Raw genomic sequence first — 20,474 nt, 5'->3', positions numbered from 1 at the left:
ATGTGAGATAAATGAGTCCCAATGGTACTTTCTCATGGAGATGTTATGAAATCTTTTTTCAGGTTCTAATGGGCTTTCAAATGAAGATCTGGGGAGAAAAAAAAATAAAAAATAAAAAATCTCCCAAACTTTCTCTATACAAGTGAAAATCCCATTGATGAGGACTGTTTTCCAGGGAACAGTTGCTAAGAGCACTGTCTAATTGCATGTTTATCTGTAAAACTCTTGCCTCAATGGCATGCTTTACTCATTTGCAAGCTTATTTGTCAAGTTTCTCTCCAGCAGTGAGAAATCTTGTTTTACTACTTAAAAGCCATTTAATTACTGTTCAATTCCAACATGCATGTACAGCACTTTCAGAATTAACTTGAACCACCATGAGAAACAGATTTATAAACCATAATGCAAAGTTTATATCCAGTTCCTTTTGTTTGTAATTTTACAGTGTCTAATCAAAGAATCATTTTCCAAAGTTACTCATAACAATAAATCCCCCATCTTGACTGTGATTAAGGCATACATTTATAATGCAGCTAAATATATTTGTGTTCATTTCTTCCTGGCATTGGCTGACAATCTCATTAACTTTTTATTAATTTGCATATCATTTAGTTTTTGCAATATACAGTTCTATGAATTTATGGTAATTGCATAGAATCAAGTAACAACTCCCTAGGTAACATGCAAAACAGTTCCTTCACCTTAAAAATTCCCTTAATGCATCTCCTAGTCAAATACTCTCCCCTTCCCAAAACTTTGATCAACTGAGCTGAACTCTTTCTCCTAAAGTTTATGAAATGGAAAGATAAATCTTTCCCTCAGAAGAGTCTTTGATGATATATATATATATATATATATATATATATATATATATACACACACACACATATAGCTATATACATAACTAATATTGAAATAGCATTATAAAAACCCAATACTAACAAGCTGTGGTTAATAACTCCTCTTTATTGTCATTTGAAGTCAATCTAATATATTTGCATGCAGAGATTTATACAGATTTCTACTTAGTTAATTTTCCAACATCTCTATACCAAGATAAAGTCAAGTACAGTAAAACATAAATGAAACCAGAACATTTTTTCAACTGTATTAAGTATGTTTGTCACTTAAACAAAATTAAGTATGGCATAGTTACAGAATAATTATGCAATTTACTAAGCATAATTCATGATAATTCATATAATCCTGATTGATGCTGACAAATCGTGATCATGTCAAGCTGTAAAATGCAAGGATTTGCTGCTTTTCCTGTTCACTGAATTACATATGTTAACGCAGTGTGTACAAACAATGTTAGACACTAACACTGCCACTCCCCAGCAGCCATTTTATTAAAGTCCATAGTTATCACTGGAAATTTATTTCATAGAAAACTACATGGTAAAATTTATATACAAAATCACTATACAAAGCAGATTAATCCCTCCCTGTGTCCTCACAAACCATATGCAGGATAATCTGGTTATCCAACATTAATCCAGAATCCTTAGGGATATAAATTTTCCTTGCTTTGGAGATCACCTTTTGCATCAAATGTCTTACTGATCCTCTCATTTATGTCTTTTAGGTTTACTATGCATAACAGAAGTTTTGTTTTTCACCTCCTATCTATTTGAAACCTCTGGAAGATACAATTAAATTATCTGGTGCATCCTCAGTTAAATGCTGGACATCATAAATTACTGAGAAGGCAACAGAAATTGCACTATATTGGAAAAATAAATACAATTCCATAATTCCTTTCTCTTTCATCACCCCCTCCCACCAACCCAACAAAAACTTTTTCAATGTAGAGAATTATTGTTCCCATAAACATGCTGTCTTTGTCCATTCCAGTTACCATAACAAAATACTATAAAAATGAGTGTTTTTTGTTTTTTTTTTAACAATAGAACGTTATTTTCTCATAATTTTGGAGGCTGGTAAATCCAAGATCAAGGTCCTCACCAATTTAGTTCTTTGTAGGAACTCTCTTCCTGGATTGTATGTGGTTGCTGTCTAACTGTGCTCACGTGGCCTCTTCCGTGTGTATGAAAGAGTGTGATGTTTGTGTGTGTTTATGTGTAAGGAGAGAGAAAGCAGGCTAGAGTCTCTCCTTATAAGGCCACTAATTCTATCATGAAGACACCGTTCTCATTATCATGCAACCCTGCCTCCCTAAGGACCATCTGCAAATACCATCACCCTGGGTTTGGGGCCTCAATCTATGAACTCAGCTTATAGCAGACACACTGTTTCCAAATAAATGTTAAAACCATTTTCTATCTGTACACCTTTGTTATTGACACAGAAGAGCTAAGAAAGCTCTCTGGGAGAGTGCTCTTAGACTAGGTCACCAGTGAAATCAAGTAATGATGGACAGAGACAACCTAAAGAGGAAATGAACACTTCATGAACATTTCAAAGAATAGGACAATGATGTTCAGAAATAGATTCTTGAGGGAGTTCTCCAAATTCTTTGAAAGAGACGTAGTTAGAAAGTTCACAAGGTAATTTTTATCTTTCTTCCAAGGATAGATTTAAATCCTTTTGTTGAACAAAAACAACAATGTAACAATTAAAACAACAAATAAGAGCAATTCAAAAGCTAGAAAATCTTAGGGCAATAATATCATAGGTGGAACTGTAGGCCTGAAGTTCTTCAAAACAGGATAATAATGCTAATTGATCTCCAGCCTGCCTTGGGATTCATTTCAGGTGTTGGCTCTAAGCTTTCCGATTATTTTACTTGCATCATACTCTAAGTAAGAAAGATCCCTTGGGATTCATCAGCAACAAAACCTTGCAGTTTGCTGATGCCCAGATCTATGTGGAGAAGAAATAGGAACACGATCTACCCAGGTATAGTTTAGAGGAGTATATTTAAAAATTGGCATAAAAATGAACAGTTTTAAAATGAGTTAGAATAGAATCAATTTTAGAATAAAATATTTTGGATGGTATTTTGGAAACAAGGGAAAATAATGTTTCCTCTAATCTTATTTCAGTTATGCAGACATGTGGTCTTATATAAAATGGACTTTTAGTAGTTTGGAATGAAAAAAAATATTTAAAATCTTTGAGATAGAATCTATTCAAACATTTAGATGTTAGGCACTTAACTGATTAGATTGTAAACTATGTCAAAACTCTCCTTTCCATTTTAGCAAATCTAGTCATTTTACCCAGAATGAGAGATGAGCACTTTAAAATTAAATCATCATTGTGACCCTTAATATATTTGATACAAATACAAATATGAATTATGAATGGGAGCATAAATTGAAATAGTATGACAAAAATTAATATTTAATTCATTATCACCAAGCATGTAGAAGGGGCTATATTAAGAAATGAATAAAAAATTCATGGCTCACACCCAAGGAATTTACAATCTATTGAAAGAAGAAATATGGAAACAGAAATTCGAAATGATATGAAAATAAATTATGTATAAAATGTTTCCAGAACACAAAAATGAAAACTGGTAAGTAGCAGAGGAACTGAAATTTAAAGAGATCTCCTTTTAGGAAAGGTTGAGTTTTGATAGGCTTTGAAGAATAAATAGGAGTTTTTCTTCCAACTCTTTAATACCATTCACCTTGCAGAGATAAGCATAGGATAAAACACATAGAAAGTAGGGAAAAATGGAAATTCATATTGCAACTGAGGATTGCAAAATAATTATTCTAATTATTGTGTGGTGACTGAAGCATAAGAGATGTGAGTGGAATCTGAATATAAAATATCATGAGTTGGATCATAAAAGATCATATATAATATACTTTCAAATGTATTGTCAACTATATGCATGTGCTACATTTAAGATAAGATAAAATGTCATACTGAAGCACTTCTAGCTGCTAAACAGTGAAGTCTTAGCTGCTGTCTTGGAACTACTAAAGCAAACTTCCAATCAAATACTTGCTTAATTAATTCAAAGTGGAATTCATCTATCTGTGGGTCCACTAACTAGGCTTTTAGACACTCCAATGACTTGCTTCATGTATTGATCAATACTGTTAAAAATCATCTTCTTCCCATAGAAAGTTGTAGAAACATCCATACATGTGCACTTAAAAATTATTTTTGATTTTGATAAAATAGGTACCACTTGAAATTAGGAATATGAGGAACAAACTGAATTTTTGACATGCTAAAACCAATGTATTTTGAGGGCGACAGAGCATTCAAATAAAGACCTCCCAATTTCATTCAGGGTTCTTTCTGCTGTGCCCTTCTTGGCATAAATCTCAATGAAACGGCATTTTTCAACATTTATCTGTTATTAGAAAATCAGCTGTTCATTACTGAGACTCTATTGTAATTTTTTTCTCATAGGTATAATAGAATAACAAATCAAATAGAAATTTTACATTTACTTTTTAATTTTTATTGGAATATAATGTTTATTAATTTATGATATTGTAATTTCTGGTAAACAGCAAAATGACTCAGTTTCACATGTACATATCTTCAGTCTTCTGTAGATTCTTTCCATAGAGGCCATTCTGGAGTACTGGGTAGACTACCCTGCATTATGAGGTAGGTCCCTGTAGTTATCTAGCAGTGGGTGGGCTCCTGCGTCAGAAAAACACGTTTGAAACCCGCTGTGCTACAGACAGCCTGGCCGAGCTTACTTCGGTTGCTTTACCTCTCAACGTCCCTTCCTTGTCTATACGATGGGAATATAAGAAGCAAATAGGACTTCCCTCATGGTCCAGTGGCTAGGAATCCCCCTGCCAATGCAGGGGACATGGGTTTGATACCTGGTCCAGGAAGATCCCACATGCTGTGGGACAACGGAGCCCATGTGTCACAACCGCGGAGCCTGTGTCTGCAACAGGGAAAGCCGCCAGACGGGAGGCCCGGGCGCCGCAGAGGGGGGCCCTGCTCACTGCGAGCTGAGAAAGCCTGAGTGCACCGAGGAAGACCAGGGCAGCCAAAATTTAAATATATATATATATTTATTTTAAAAAAAAATAACAAACAACCCATGAGATAGCTATAGTCTTTCATAAAGTTGCCCATTTTCAGTATTTGCATTATTAACACGTTTGTGAAGATTATGTAGCAATCCGTGGTGGCCTCCCTGCAATAAGTCATGAGTATAGAATAGATGGCTAGGCCATGCTGTTCATTGCTCTGTCAGCACTGCAATGATGTGGGGTTTGTATCATATATGCAAGTCTGTCAGAGTGATGTCACTGCAGGGGCTTCATTTTCCTTTATATTATTAATGTTAGGATATCTTTGATAAAAGCGATAGCTTTAATGTTTTTTAAAAATAATGTTAAATTTTAAACAACATAAGAGCTTTGAGCAAAGAGTCAGTGTGGACTGAATTCTATCTTCAGCTGTTAATTTCATAAAATGCACTTGATTTGGGGGAGATAAACATGTCTCTCCTACAAAACATCTTCATTTACTGTTTGTTTTTTTATTTTTTATTTTTTTTCGTTTACTCTTTGTCCCATCGCCAGACTCAAGGATGCTAGCACTTTTACTGTTAGCCTTTTCATGTTGATAATAACAATTGTTTTAAAGGATATTCAGACTTGAATTTAATTAAGTTGGATTTCATTTTCCTCTCTTCACCCAGACATACTGAAGACACATGATCCAGATAAATTGCACCCAGGTGACAGAATTTATTCTCGTGGGCCTCACAGACCGTGAGGAGTTGAAGATGCCCCTCTTTGTCCTGTTCTTATCCATCTATCTCTTCACAGTAGCAGGCAACTTGGGTCTGATCCTAGTCATCAAAACAGATTCAAGACTCAGCACACCAATGTACTTCTTCCTTAGTAACTTGGCTTTTGTTGATTTCTGTTATTCTTCTGTCATTACACCCAAAATGCTGGGGAATTTCTTGTACAAACAGAATGTTATCTCTTTCAATGGATGTGCTGCCCAGCTGGGCTGTTTCCTGGCCTTCATGACTGCTGAGTGTTTGCTGCTGGCTTCCATGGCCTATGACCGGTATGTGGCCATCTGTAACCCTCTCCTCTATATGGTCGTAATGTCCCCAGGCATCTGCGTTCAGCTTGTGGCTGCCCCCTACGGCTACAGCTTCCTGGTTGCCCTATTTCACACCGTCCTCACCTTTCACCTTTCCTACTGCCATTCCAATGTCATCAATCATTTCTATTGTGATGACATGCCTCTTCTCAGGCTCACTTGCTCAGACACTCACTCCAAGCAGCTATGGATTTTTGCCTGCGCTGGTCTCATGTTCATTTCTTCCCTTCTGGTTGTCTCTGTCTCCTACATGTACATTATTTCTGCCATCCTGAAGATGCGCTCCGCTGAAGGCAGACGCAAGGCTTTTTCCACCTGTGGCTCCCACATGCTGGCAGTCACCATATTCTATGGGACCCTCATCTTTATGTACTTACAGCCAAGTTCTAATCATTCCCTTGACACAGATAAGATGGCCTCTGTCTTCTATACAGTGATCATTCCCATGTTGAACCCTTTAATCTACAGCCTTAGAAATAAGGAGGTGAAAGATGCCTTGAAAAAAGTAATCATGAATAGAAACCAGGCTTTTATGTTCATGAAATTAAGAAAGTGACTTGAATGAATAAAAACAGAATTTTACTCCAGTCTGATTTTTTTCTCTTAAGCTACCAAAATGCCTATTCATAATACTGGATTTCTACATGTCTGTTCATTGTGTAATAAAATTTTCTAAAGGTTTTCACTTAGAATGAGATTTCAGATATAAAAGTGTCCATTAGAATTTTCACCAATTCTCTCATTTTCAAATTAAATTATATTAAAAAAATAATTCTTTGTTCCAATAAGACTTTATACCAATTTTTTTTTATTTCTCAAATGAATAATTGCATAACAAACCATTATCTGGATATAGAACTAGTTATAGGACAAAAGTTTCACCCTTTCACCACTTTAAAATCCCTGGTTCAGGATTCTCCAGTTCCATTAATCATATCCCATATGAAGAGCAAAGATGCACATTGCACTTCTTTCCCTGATTTGCTAATTTCTTAGAAACATATAACATTATAAAACTGTTCCATAAATCAAGCATACTTCAATAAAAATAATTTTAAATTAATGAATGAATGAATAAAACTGCTCCATATTTATACATTTAAGAAATTGTCTTTATTTTTTCTTTTCTCAAATTGTCTTTGTTGAGAAGAGTAATACTACATCCTAAGTTTACCTGAGTCACTGATTTAACATGGCCTGGCATCTGGTCTGATCTCTGAAGACTAATTTTTAAGTTAACTCCTTTTTTTAAAGCCTATGAGATCTTGTTATATTTTTTCAATGTATCTAAAAAGGTGTAACTCAAGAATGGAGTCCCAGGGGTATCATATATTCTAAATTAATATACACAAAATAATTGAAACAGTATAGATCATTTTCCAGTAGCAAGGATCCTATGCAGTTATATTGGGCAGATGTTAGGTAAGTTGGTCATTACTGGGTAAGGTATAGTTTATAATATGATGAGCACATCAGGCAATGCAGCTTAGTTCTGAAAAGAAAACATTCCTTGTAGTTAAAGGATGGACTTGAACTGTGTGTGGGCTTCCTGTAGCTTATTTGTCAATTAAATAAGGACAGCATTACAAAATTTGGAGTCTTCTAAATATTAAATACACAAAAGAGTAATAATAAATCATAAGCATTTGCACATCATCTCTCTTGCTAAAGAACCTGAATTCTAGTTCCAACTATACTATACTTGAGAGGCCAATTTATAAATGAGGATTAATGTACACAACTGATAACTGTGATATAGATAGATGGATAGATATAGATATACAGGTATGCATATATAATTTCAGATAAGTGTAATGATAATTTGAATTTGCAATTACACAGAAAATTGTTTTGAGTTTGTAATTTGCATATCATTTTAATATATGTTAATGAATGTGTGTGTGTGTGCGTGTGCACTCATTTGCTCAGTTGTGTCTGACTCTTTGTAAGCCAGTGGACAGTAGACCACCAGGCTGCTCTGTCCATGGACTTGTCCTGCAAAAGTACTGGAGTGGGTTGTCATTTCCTACTCCAGTGGATCTTCCTGACCAAACAATCAAATCTGTTTTTCCTGCATCTCCTGAGTTGGCAGACAGATTCTTTATCACTAGCACCACCTGTGAAGACCATATGTGTGAGTGTGTGTGTGTGTGTGTGTGTGCCATTTGAATGTTTAATGAAACATAACCAGAGAAAGGAAATACAGTATATATTTTGGTGAATCATAGAGATACAGGGTTGACTTAATCTACAGTTCTCAAAAGTTTCTTTTTTTGTCTTTTCTTTAGACACATTTACCCACTATTTGAACATTTCAGTGGTTCCTGCAGCAAATTATGAGTCTCTATTCTATATACTCAAAGCCTGTCATTAATGTCTTTGAATTCACACTGTCCTGTCTTGGCAAGATGGAGCTTTTACCATGACACAGCTATTTAATTAAAGAGCATAATCCTTGGTGTCTGAAAGCCCAAATCTGAATGCTAGTCCTGACCTTTGAGGAATCAAAACATCTCAGACACTTATGTATGCTTCCATCTCTTCAACAGTGTGAATGTGAAACTAATAACAAACACTAAATCTATTGTCATGAGATCAAGACTATAGATGAATTTCTTTTCTAAATGCCATTCTACCAAAAATAATGTGAAACTATGAATTTATTTGACTGAAATATAAATCACATGAATATATAAGATGCATATAGCAATTTAATATTGCTAAGCTCAATATTAAATTAAGCTTTATGTTTAAAGGTTTTGTTTATCATATGAAGTGAAATTCTGAAAACTACGTTTTTACTTTTCTTTGAAGTTGCACATTTTTGTGAAAATTATAATTTTCATTACATAGCATTGTAATAGAAGACATTGTCACAATCATAAAAAAATTCAATATTATCTTTTCACTAAACATTTTTAGATACACTTTCATACTTTATACATAACTATATTTCACCCTTTCCTTCAGTGCATTGGCTAGCACATTAAGAATAATATTTAGTAAGAATCATGATTGTCTTAATTCTAGTTGAAATGCCTAGTGTTTCATCTTAATATATTACTATTAATATATTCATGGCCATCTCTTTAACTCTTGAAATATTTATCCTGCTATACTAGCTATGATGCTGGAATTTTGTGTACATGATATCCTATACTTTAATTCAAGATATTCTGTCTTCCTTAACAAATATCCTGACTACTGAGTGTGTTGGAATTCCTGCCTGCAGCAAATCCCTTCAAATCCAAAGCAGGCAGCACTGAATTCTGAGAATGGCCCATTGACCAGTGAGGATTTATCTTTCCAATATGATCACCATAAAATAAGCATGAGTGAAGTCCTTAATCCACAAAGTGAAAGATTATCTGCAATGGATGTTCTGGAGATAACAGTATGATATGCTTCTATATACAATTCATGGCCAAACACAATAATTCAGAAGTAACTGAATTCAACCTCTTGGGACTCACAGACAGTCCTGAGCTTTAAGTCCTTCTTTTTGGGATTTTTTAGTGATATACTTAATTAGTGTCATGGGTAATCTTGGGTTAATCATGCTAATTCGTGTCAGTCCTCAGCTTCACACAGCTATGTATTATTTCCTTACCACCTAGCTTGTGTTGATTTTTGCTACACCTCCTCAGTCACTCCTAACATTCTGGTGAACTTCCTCCAAGAAACTAAAGGATATCCTTACCTGTTTGAGTCACTCAGTTGTTTTGCTTTATCAGGCTGTGGTTTGTGAATTTTATTTGCTCCCAGTCATGGCTCGTGACAGGTAGATGGCCATGTGTAATCCTTTGGTCTATACCACTGTCATGAACAAAAAATATATGTCGTGAAAAATATATGTCGTGAAAAATATGTCGTGAAAAAAAAATATATGCTTAGCACATATCTATATAGCTTCTCTGTGGGACTCCTACAAGCAGTTCTTACATTCCACTTATCTTTCTGTCATTCAAACATAATAAATTACTCTACTGTAATGATGTCCTCTTGGTTGTCCTGGCCTGTCATGAAACCCATTATAAACATATCAAAAAGCTGTTACTGTTCACACTTGCTGGGTTCAATATCTTTTCCTTTCTTTTTATAGTCCTTGTCTCCTATATATTTATTCTATTTGCCATTCTAAGGATTAAATCAGCTGAAGGCAGAAAAAAGGCCTTTTCTACTTGTGCTTCCCACTTGACTTCCATCACTATATTTTATGGTCTGATCATCTTCATGTATATGCAGCCAGAAACAAGCCATTCCTTGGATACTGATAAAATATCTTCTGTATTCTATATAGTGGTGATTCCCATGCTAAATCTTCTCATATATAGCCTGAGGAACAAGGAAGTAAAACATGCTTTGGCGAGAACTATGGAAAAATTGTATTCTACTATAATATAAGTGATCCATGCTTTAACTGAAAGCCTTCACATTTAGGAGGCCAAAAAAAAAAAAAAAGCAAATAAACAAAAAACAAAATTTTTCTGCATGATCATGCCTTTAGTAACATGCTTTCTAACACTGCAATATTTAAAAAGTGAAAGTGATAGTGTTGTTTCAGTCCTGTCCAACTCTTTGTGACCCCATGGACTGTAGCCCACCAGGCTCCTCTTCCCAAAGAATCCTCCAGGCAAGAAGACTGGAGTGAGTTCCATTCCCTTCTCCCATGGATCTTCCTGACACAGGGATGGAGCCAATCTCCCACATTGCTGGCAGATTCTTTACCATCTGAGTCACCAAGGGAAAGTTAACATTAATACAGAAGATACATTTATTTTCTAATTTTATTATTTTGTAAATTATAACTTCTGATAATACTAACTATGCATTGGAAAGACTGATGCTGAAGCTTAAGCTCCAATATTTTGGCCAACTGACGTGAAGAGCTGATTCACTGGAAAAGACCCTGATGCTTGTAAAGATTGAAGGCAGTGAGACAAGAGAAGGACAGAAGATGAGATGGTTGGATGGCATCGACTCAGTGGACGTGAGTCTGAGCAAACTCCAGGAGATAATGAAGGACAGGGAAGCCTGGGGTGCTCTAGTCTATGGGGCTGCAAAGGGTTGGACATGGTTAGTGACTGAACTACAACAGCAATATTGAAAGATATGAGGCTGAAATAAGTTCAGTTGCAAATAGTGGATTAAATTTTCTTTTGTAAATCTCTCTCTTTTTTTCCTAGTGGAATTTTGACTTGAATGCTTCAATTCATAAATCTTACATGATAAAAAACCCTATCATCTTCAGATTGCTAAAGCAGCTTTCAATTATTAGTATAGCATAAAATACACTCATGCACACACACATACACAACACACACAGAGTTAGAAGAATCTGAAAAGAACTGTTGATTCTAAAACTCTAACATGGACACTGATATCAACACTGACAGAAAATTTCATTTAAAAAGACTGAAACAGTAACTTGAATTTTAACAAGGGAAGCATATCCTTCTGCACAGGGTAAGGTCTATAGATCCAATAATATAGTTAATTTGCTGATTTTTACTGAAGTTATTTGGTCTTTGAAGAATGTCCTTGTTTTGAGTAACATATACCTATGACTATAAGAAAACAATTACACTGAATATATAAACTACCTTGGAGAATATAGTTATTTTAACAAGACTAATGAGCAGAATATATCTTTCCATTTATTTTGTCTTTAATTTTACTCATAAATGTCATTGATTTCTGAGAAAAGTCTTTGGCTAGATTTATTCCCAGATATTTTATTCTTTTTATTCAATTGTTAATGATACTGTTTTCTTAATTCTTCTGATGGTTATCACTATATAGAAATATAACAGATTTTTATTTATTAAATTTGTGTCCAACAACTTTATTCATTGATGAATTCTAACAGTTTTTTGGTGACCTCTTGGGATGTTTGATATAGAATATCATATCATCTGCAAACAGTGGCAGTTTTACTTCTTCCCTTTAAAAGGAAGATGTTTCGTTGAAGGTTTTTACATCTATGTCCATCATGGATATTAACCTGTAATTATCTCTTTTAGTAGTGTCTTTATCTGGTTTTGGTATCAAGGCAATACCTGCCTTGTAAAATGAGGTTGCAGGGAAATGCAAATCAAAACCACAATGAGATATTACCTCACATCTGTCAGAATGACTATTACCAAAATGTAACAAATAACAAATGCTGCCAATAAAATAGAGAGAAGGAAACCTTTGTGCACTGCTGATAGGAATGTAAATTGATACAGCAACTACTGAAAAGAGTAGGAGACACCTCAAAAAATTAATGGTAGATATCATAGGATCCGAACTCCATTTCTGGGTATCTTCCTAAGGGAAACAAACAGTAATTTGAAAAGATATATGTACCTTTATGTTCACTGCAGAATTATTTACAATAACCAATTTATGAAAGCATCATAAATATCCACCAAAGAAAAAGGAATTTTACTCAGCCATAAAAAAAAAAAAAAAAAAAATAGAAATCCTGTCATTTGTGATAACATGGATAAACCTAGGGGGTATTATGCTAAGTGAAATGTCAGATAGAAAGAGACAAATACCATACAATTCAACTGACATGTGAAATCTAAAAATCAAATTAACATAATAAAACAGAGAATAAGTAGTTTCTTGAGGAAACTGGAGTGGAGAGATGTGTGAAAGAGGTGAGAGACCTTAAGAAGGGCAAACTTCCAGTTACAAAATAAACGAGTCACTGTATGAAATGCAGCCAGCATGGGGAATAAAATCAATTACATTGCAAGACATGTGCATGGTAACAGACAGTAACTGGACAAATCATGCTGACTGTTCTGTAACGTATAAGAGTATTCAGTCACTGCCGGGGTCCAGCCTCGGCAGGATCCAGGGGGTACCCTCAGGATGAACAGCGTCGGAGAGAAAGATGTGACACCTGAGATCAGCCTTGATAGGGCCAAGTCTGCGAGGGAGAGAGAGAGAGAGACAGAGAGAGACCAGACTGGGGGTGTGCAGCAGTCTGGCAAATCTTTATTTTTTTTTACCATAGCTTTTATATTCTAAGTTAGTACATTTTTAAGGGGAAGATAGTTTAATATTACATCAGCTTGTCCTACACGAAACCAGGGTGTTTTCTGCATACTTCTTTGTGAGAGTCTTGTACATTATCTTCTGGCCTCGGGGCCTACTGACATTTTATGACCTAGGTGAATGCAAAGCTGTTTTCTTCAGTAATCTATTCTTTAATGAACACAAAGGTCAGTCCTTTTGCAGAAGTTATCAGTTCAATTTATCTAAAGGGTTTCCCACACAAAGACTCTGCAGCTCCGGTGAGGCAGCCCCTGTTTAGCATTCCTGGTTAAAATGAATGATTCTGAACTCTTATTTTTCTAAATCTTTAACTATAACCACTTTTAGAATAATATTTTTTTGTTCTCTAATAGGGCTTCCTCACCCCCGAAGGGCTCTGGGCCTATTAGGGCCTTTTGTGTGATCAGGTTCTTTATGCTGTTTGTGATTAAGGTGTTGTGAGCAGTCATGTGCGTTAGTACTCATTTGCCAAGCAGGCTAGAATGCCAGCAAAGGGGTCTAAATTGAAACACTCCTTTCATCCTGGATAATCTTATAGGATACCACCATCCAGGGGACATACTGATTAAAGTTCTAAGTTGACTCTGTTTGGAGAGAGATCGGGGAAGGCCTTCTGCCTGTGTCACAGAAATTAGGGAGTAGTCTAATATAGCAAGCATCAGAAAGACAGAGATCATCTTTAAGGTGAGCGCCGGGGCAGCTTTTCGAAATCCATGAAGTCCTGATCTGCCTTGCTTGTCAGGTCTTCTCCTCATGACCTTGTCATGGGTGGGATCTCGTGTGCTGGCTCCCGGCAAGTCACCATGTTGTGCGGATGGAACCAACCTAGTGTTGCAAGTCAGTTATTTTGTTATTATTGTCCAGTCGCCCAGTTGTGTCCGATTCTTTGAGATCCCCTTGACTGCAGCATCCCAGGGCTCCCTATCCCTCACCATCTCCCGAGTTGGCCCAAGTTCAAGTCCATTGCATCAGTGATGCCATCCAGTCATCTCATCCTCTGATGCCCTCTTCTCCTTCTTCCTTCATCCTTCAATCTTCACCCAAATCAGTGACTTTTCCAATAAGTCAACTATTTGCATCAGTTCAGTTCAGTTCAGTTGCTGTTGTGTCCGACTCTTTGTGACCCCATGGACTGCAGCATGCCAGGCCTCCCTGTCTATCACCAACTCCGGGAGTTTACCCAAACTCATGTTCATTGAGTCGGTGATGCCATCCAACTATGTGATCCTCTGTCACCCCCTTCTCCTCCTGCCTTCAATCTTTCCCAGAATCAGGGTCTTTTCCAATGAGTCAGTTCTTTGCATCAGGTGGCTAAATTATTGAAGCTTCAGCTTCAGTATCAGTCCCTCCAATGAATATTCAGGACTGATTTCCTTTAGGATGGATTGGTTTTATCTCCTTGCAGTCCAACAGACTCTCAAGGGTCTTCTCCAACACCACAGTTCAAAGCATCAATCCTTCAGCGCTCAGCTTTCTTTATGGTCCAACTCTCACATCAGATGACCAAAACACTGGAGCTTCAGTTTCAGCATCACTCCTTTTAATGAGTATTCTATAATTCAACTTAAAAAAAAAAAAGAAAAAGTAGGTACTGGGGTAAAAGCAAATGAAGGTTATCTCTGAGAATGGAGATTATAGGCTATGGTTAATTTTTACTTTAGGTTTTTCTGTGTTTCTATTCATGTGCAATGAAAAATATTGTTTGTATAATTAGAAAGAAGACAATAAATATTATAAAAATAAAGAGGTTTCATGTCTTTGACAATCAAAGAGTTCAAAAAAAAAAATGTGTTAAAATGGTTAACATTTAAGGAATATGGGCGAAGGTTGTACCAGAATTCTTTGCAATGCATTAGCACCTTTTTTTGAAACTCTGAATTTATGTTAAAATAAAAAGTTAAATAAGTAATCTAGCATTTGCTATTTAATTTTAATTTAATGCTTTAATTGAACAATATTTTTAACACATTTCTTATTTTGATGTTTTGATTCATAATCCTTTGTAACTTTAAAAGGCTATAACTTCTCACCAGTAATACCTAAAAGTAATATATGTTTCCTTAAGAAAATAAACAAAACAATTCATCCATCTTCCCTAAAGTTTATTTTAACACAATTGCCTTTTCTTTATAAGGGCTTATTACTAAGATTGTAGTTTTCATTTGTCACAATCTGTTACAAAGCAATATACTATACTTTTTAAGAAAACTTTAAATGGCAATTTTGTATACTATTTTTAAATGGCTGTATATTTGTTAATAATTTTATGATCAGCCTTAAAATTACAGCCACAGTAATGAACATATCAAGGCCTTTTCTCAAGTATTCAACTTTTTTAAGTTAGGAGGATAAATACAGCTCTGTTAGACTCGATTTCATTACTTCATGTTGGGAGGTAAGTACTTTGCAGACATGACAGAGGAAAACCAACCTCTGTGTCCACTGTATCACTTTTATTGTGCCTGGAGTGCCTCCTGGCCCAAGCAGAGAAGCCTTAAATCAGAGCCAGCACCTGTCAGATTCTGGGTCACCTCCACAGATTCCACTGGGCCTGCATCACTATGTACTACGTGCTATGTACTCCTTAGACGGGTCTTCTCAAGTATGTTTCAAGATATTATAGACCCATGGTGATGATCTATAAAAGGTAATTCAAAGCTGAAATACATTTTAAAAATGGTTTATGATACAGTCTCTTGCTTGAAGGTACAATTCCCATTAGTGTAAAAGGAACTGACATGTTTACATTCTTTATTTGTTGAGGTAACATTGGTTTACAATATTATAAAAGTTTCAAGTGTACACCATTATATTTCAACGCCTGCATACACACAGTACCAGAAAAGGGAGATTACATAGATACGCCTGCCTGTCTGCCCACTTGTTTTGGTCGGGTCGTGTCTCTTTCTGACTCCGTGGACTCTAGCCCACCAGGCTCCTCCGTCCATCGGATTCTCCAGGCAAGAATACTGAGGTGGGTTGCCATTTCCTCCTCCAGGGGATCTTACCAACCCAGTTATCAAATGACTCCTGCATCTCCTGCATTGCAGGCGTATTCTTTACCACTAGAATAGGCACCCCTCTCCAATATTCTTACCTGGAAAACTCCATGGACAGAGGAGCCTGGTGGATTACATTCCATGGGGTTGCAAAGAACCAGACACAACAGAGCAAGCATATACACAGTCACAAGGTTCCAAAAAGCAGGGTGAGGCCAGTCTTCATATAAACCTCAGACATGCTCTTCGGGAGCCAATCCAAGCTCCCCAAATTTTCCCCAATTTGTAGTATATTTGAGAAAGGCAGAGACCTTTTCACCTGAAATTTTTTTCAGTGACCTTCCCTGTTGCCTCACGACATTAATCCAGTGCATCAGGATATGTTAGATTTCAGGGACTTCACCTTAGTCCAGTTGGAGAAAGTCTAAGGCAAATTTATCAGCAACCACTGCTTGCTTCCACTGTGTGGGGCCACAGATCTCTCTGTATGCAGCTTTCCATGTGGCAGGCTAAGCAGCGAGGCCATTGGCAACAGCCCAGGAACCAAAAATACAATAAGTAATATATAGCAAGCTTTCCCCCCCCCCCCCCAAGGGATTCAGAATGTTCCATTTAAAATAAGCTCCTGACTAAGGCTCCCTAGACACCAGCGTCTCCTTGAGTATTGCCATTCCTCAATCTGGGTGTCATCCCTTCCTCCCATGGGAGACCACTAGTGGACCAGCGTGTGCTGGACATGGCCTGGGAGATTTCGGATGACAAGCTGATGGACTCTGTGCTGAGACATGGTCAGACTGTTGTCCAGGCTCACCTCCCAGACTCCTGGCACAGGCTCCTGAGGGGCTTGTTGGTCAGGACGCTGTCTCCACTGGCCGCGCGTGCTCACCAGAGAGGCTGGTGCAGCCCCGAGGGCACATCCTCTTGGGTGCCTTTGTCCAAACCTCAGTCAACTCCCAACTCATAGAATTTTGTTTCTCACTCTTCCTTGACTTGATCCCTTTATTTTACTACACAAATAATCTTACCCTATATCACAGAAAGATTCTTTCCACTTTGGGACAGAAAAGGATGTATTCAAATACATGATTATAAAATTCATCTCTGATATCACAGGATGGGGAGCCTGATGAAAAAAAGAGGTGTGCAGAGCAGTATCTCACTCTGTCTTCTCCTGTTTGACCAGTTACAGCTTTCCAGCTTCACCACTTTGTGTCCTTTTAGTCCATAACTGGAGTAAGGAACCCACTGCTCCTTCCTTTGCAAAAGATTCAAACACTGCAAGTCTTTTCCTGCACGTGGGAATCCTCACTCAGTCCCACTCACTCATCACAATAAAAAACCTCAAGCCCCATAACCATTATTGGCTCCTCCTAGCCATATTTTCAGATCAGACTGGGAATTCACCCTTCTCTTCCTAGAAAGCCCCATTATGTGAAGAAAACTCTTATTATCTTTTCTTCTTAGACATGTGGTATCATCTGGCTGGATATCTGAAGCAAGTTGTGAATGGAGTGGTCCATATATTTCTGTGAAATGTCAACTGACCTATGATTTGTATGTTTTTGTCTTCTAGATACTGAAGAGAAATAAATGAATATTATTTTAATCTTTGCAGCTGAACTGAAACATCAATCGTACTATTGATTTGAACATTAATCTCAGAAGGAAGGAATAAAAGTTACTTATTGGGAAAGTCAATTTTATCCAATGGTTTCCCAAAACTGCTACTAAATACAAGGCCCATAGATGTAACATTTATTTTAAATAAATTTATAATTTTAATATAAAGCCAATGTGACATGCTTCAAAACAAATAATCAAAGCAGACATAGCAACTAATCAAATTGTTTTCCCAACAGAGATCATTAAAATTTTCCTTTTCTCTAGATTCTTTAACTAAACATAGTTGAAAAAGTGATCTACCATTTCATGGGAAACAGTTCTTTCCCCAGTTACTAAACATTAAATAATTATGTTCTTGTATGTATAATTATATTATCTTTCAATGTTTGTTAAAAAGAATGCAGTACAAAAAGAAATTTCCCTGAGGGACTATATACACAAAATACAAAGTTGTCTCATAAATACCCAGGTAATTTAAAATGTTACTGGCTTCACAAAGATTCCTTTCAGGTACACCAAATTATTTAGGGGTTTGTTACTGAATTGAATGATGATATATTGAATATTGAAAAGCATCAGGTAGTAGAAAAATGTGCTCCATCCCTTTTATTGGGAAAGAATTTGGACTTACAAAAATATAACTTTTATCCACTTAATCATTAAAAGATAATTATTGACCATCTTCTGTATACTAGGTACAGTGGAGGTAATGATTAGATTGAACATAAAATAGAAATATTATTGCTTGCCAAAAGGACTTGAAGCTTAGGATGTGTTATAAACATATTGATAATTGTCTTCAATATGTGTGGTAAGTATTATGAAGGAATCAGTAGCTGCAAGAATGTATATATGAGGAGGACTTAAACTGCCTTGAAATCCTCTAAGAGGAAGTGATTGAATAGAGTAGAGAAAATAAAGTAGAAGGAAAATCAGACAAATAAAATGAATGATGGCAGAGGAAAAGTGTTCTAGGAAGAGAATAAAGGATGTATAAAATTCTATCTCATATTTAAATATATACTGCAATTTGGAATACCTCTGACATAGAAACTAGATAAAAAATGCTTCAGGAGGCACCTGATCTGAGATGCAGAAATGAAGTTTTCAAGGGTTGTGTTAGCTGTGAGAAAGAACTTGAAATTTATCCAAACGGTGATGGGGAGACACTGAAGGATTTAATCAGGAGAAAATAAGAATAAAGTTTCCGTAAAATTTCATATAAGCTGAAAATTGAGGAACAGAGAAAAATAAGACCGATAGGAGGCAAGACTAAAAGTTAGGCTTCATTTGCAAAAATAAATAAATAAATAAACAAACAAAGCATCACTGTGCTTGGACAAATAAAGCAGTATATATGACTAAATTTTAAAATTGTGTAAGGGATAAAATTGTTAGTGGTGTTGTTTAGTCACTCAGTCATGTCTGACTCACTGGATAGCCCACCTGTAGCCCACCCGGCTCCTCTGTCCATGGGATTTCCCAGGCAAGGAGAGTGGAATGGGCTGCCATTTCCTTCTCCAGGGGATCTTCCCAACACAGGCATTGAACCCGCATCTACTGAGTCTCCTGCCTTGCCAGGCAGATTCTTTATCAGTAGTAAGGGGGCAAATTGAACATTGGCATGAGGATCAGGAAAGCATAGTGCAAGAATTGCTCTCTGACTTGGATAATAAGTGGATAATGGCAATGTTCATTGAGACTCTTTGTGACCCCATGGACTAGAGACCGGCAGGCTCCTCTGTCCATGAAATTCTCCAGACAGGAATACTGTAGTGGGTTGCCATTTCCTCCTCCAGGGGATCTTCCCTATCTAGGGATTGACCCCACATCTCTTATGTCTCCTGCATTGGCAGGCAGATTCTTGACCACTAACGCTATCTGGGAAGACTGTTCATTGCGCTAGAAAATATATATTCCAAGCCTTGAGTTTTGGGTCCCATGTGCAAAAATATCAAGTTCTTTTCTGTGTGCAATACTTTTGGTGAATATCTAAATGGTAATTTCTGAGAGATATTTAGATGTATAAAGGTGGAGCAGAAAAAAAGATAGCTGGAAAAATAATTTATTAATATATTTGTTCATGATCAGCATTTAGATGTCTATTGAGCACATAAGATTGGATAATTGATCAAGAAGGTATCAAAATGAGAGGAAGGAGCTTTGGAGAGAACATGAAGAACATGCCATCTAAGGTATAGTAATAGGAACAGACTCCAAGGTTGAGAATCAAATGGGCAAACAAACTCAAAAGACTGCTTTGTTTTATAGCCCAAACTTGTATTCAATAGAGTTCAGTGCTACAGTGCTGCCACAAAATATAGGTTTTGTTGGATTTGAGAATAGGATAGTTGATAATAAACATACTCAGGGAATTTTTTTTTTTTAATGGGAAAGAGAGGTGGATTACAGCTTGATATGTTATAAATGGAGCTTCCAGAGTGGCACTAGTGGTAAAATAGTCTGCCTGTCAGTGCAGGAGACATAAGAGATGCAGGTTACATATCTGAGTTGTGAAGATCCCTTGGAGTAGGAAAAAGCAATCCACTCCAGTATCTTTGCCTGGAAAATTCCATGAACAGACGAACCTGGTGGACTACAATCCATTGGGTCACAAAGAGCCACTCTAATGGCAGAAAGTGAAGAGGAACTAAAGAGCTTCCTGAGGAGGGTGAAAGAGGAGAGTGAAGACGCTGGCTTAACACTCAACATTCAAAAAACCAAGATCATGGCATCCGGTCCCAATGCTTCATGGCAAATAGAAGAGGAAAAAGTGGA

The 20,474-nt window shown here is 36.5% G+C and overlaps 1 protein-coding gene and 1 pseudogene across 1 annotated transcript; both read left to right on the top strand.

The window, feature by feature from the left end:
- The first annotated feature begins 5,617 nt into the window (after positions 1–5,617).
- On the top strand, positions 5,618–6,577 carry LOC133056076 (olfactory receptor 8U9). Its single transcript, XM_061141178.1, has one exon. It carries the CDS (start codon positions 5,618–5,620, stop codon positions 6,575–6,577), a length of 960 nt encoding a protein of 319 aa, XP_060997161.1.
- A 2,864-nt stretch (positions 6,578–9,441) lies between these two features.
- Positions 9,442–10,425, top strand: LOC133067829 (olfactory receptor 5AL1-like; annotated as a pseudogene).
- The last annotated feature ends 10,049 nt before the right edge of the window (positions 10,426–20,474 follow it).

The sequence above is a fragment of the Dama dama genome, chromosome 1 (assembly GCF_033118175.1).
Source record: "Dama dama isolate Ldn47 chromosome 1, ASM3311817v1, whole genome shotgun sequence".
Taxonomy (NCBI): Eukaryota; Metazoa; Chordata; class Mammalia; order Artiodactyla; family Cervidae; genus Dama; species Dama dama.
Note: the sequence above shows the minus strand (reverse complement) of the source record. Positions and strands in the feature narration are given on the sequence as shown.

Bases quoted from the DNA above. Each gene is read 5' to 3' on its own strand.
- LOC133056076 (XM_061141178.1), top strand. From the start codon at position 5,618: ATGATCCAGATAAATTGCACCCAGGTGACAGAATTTATTCTCGTGGGC.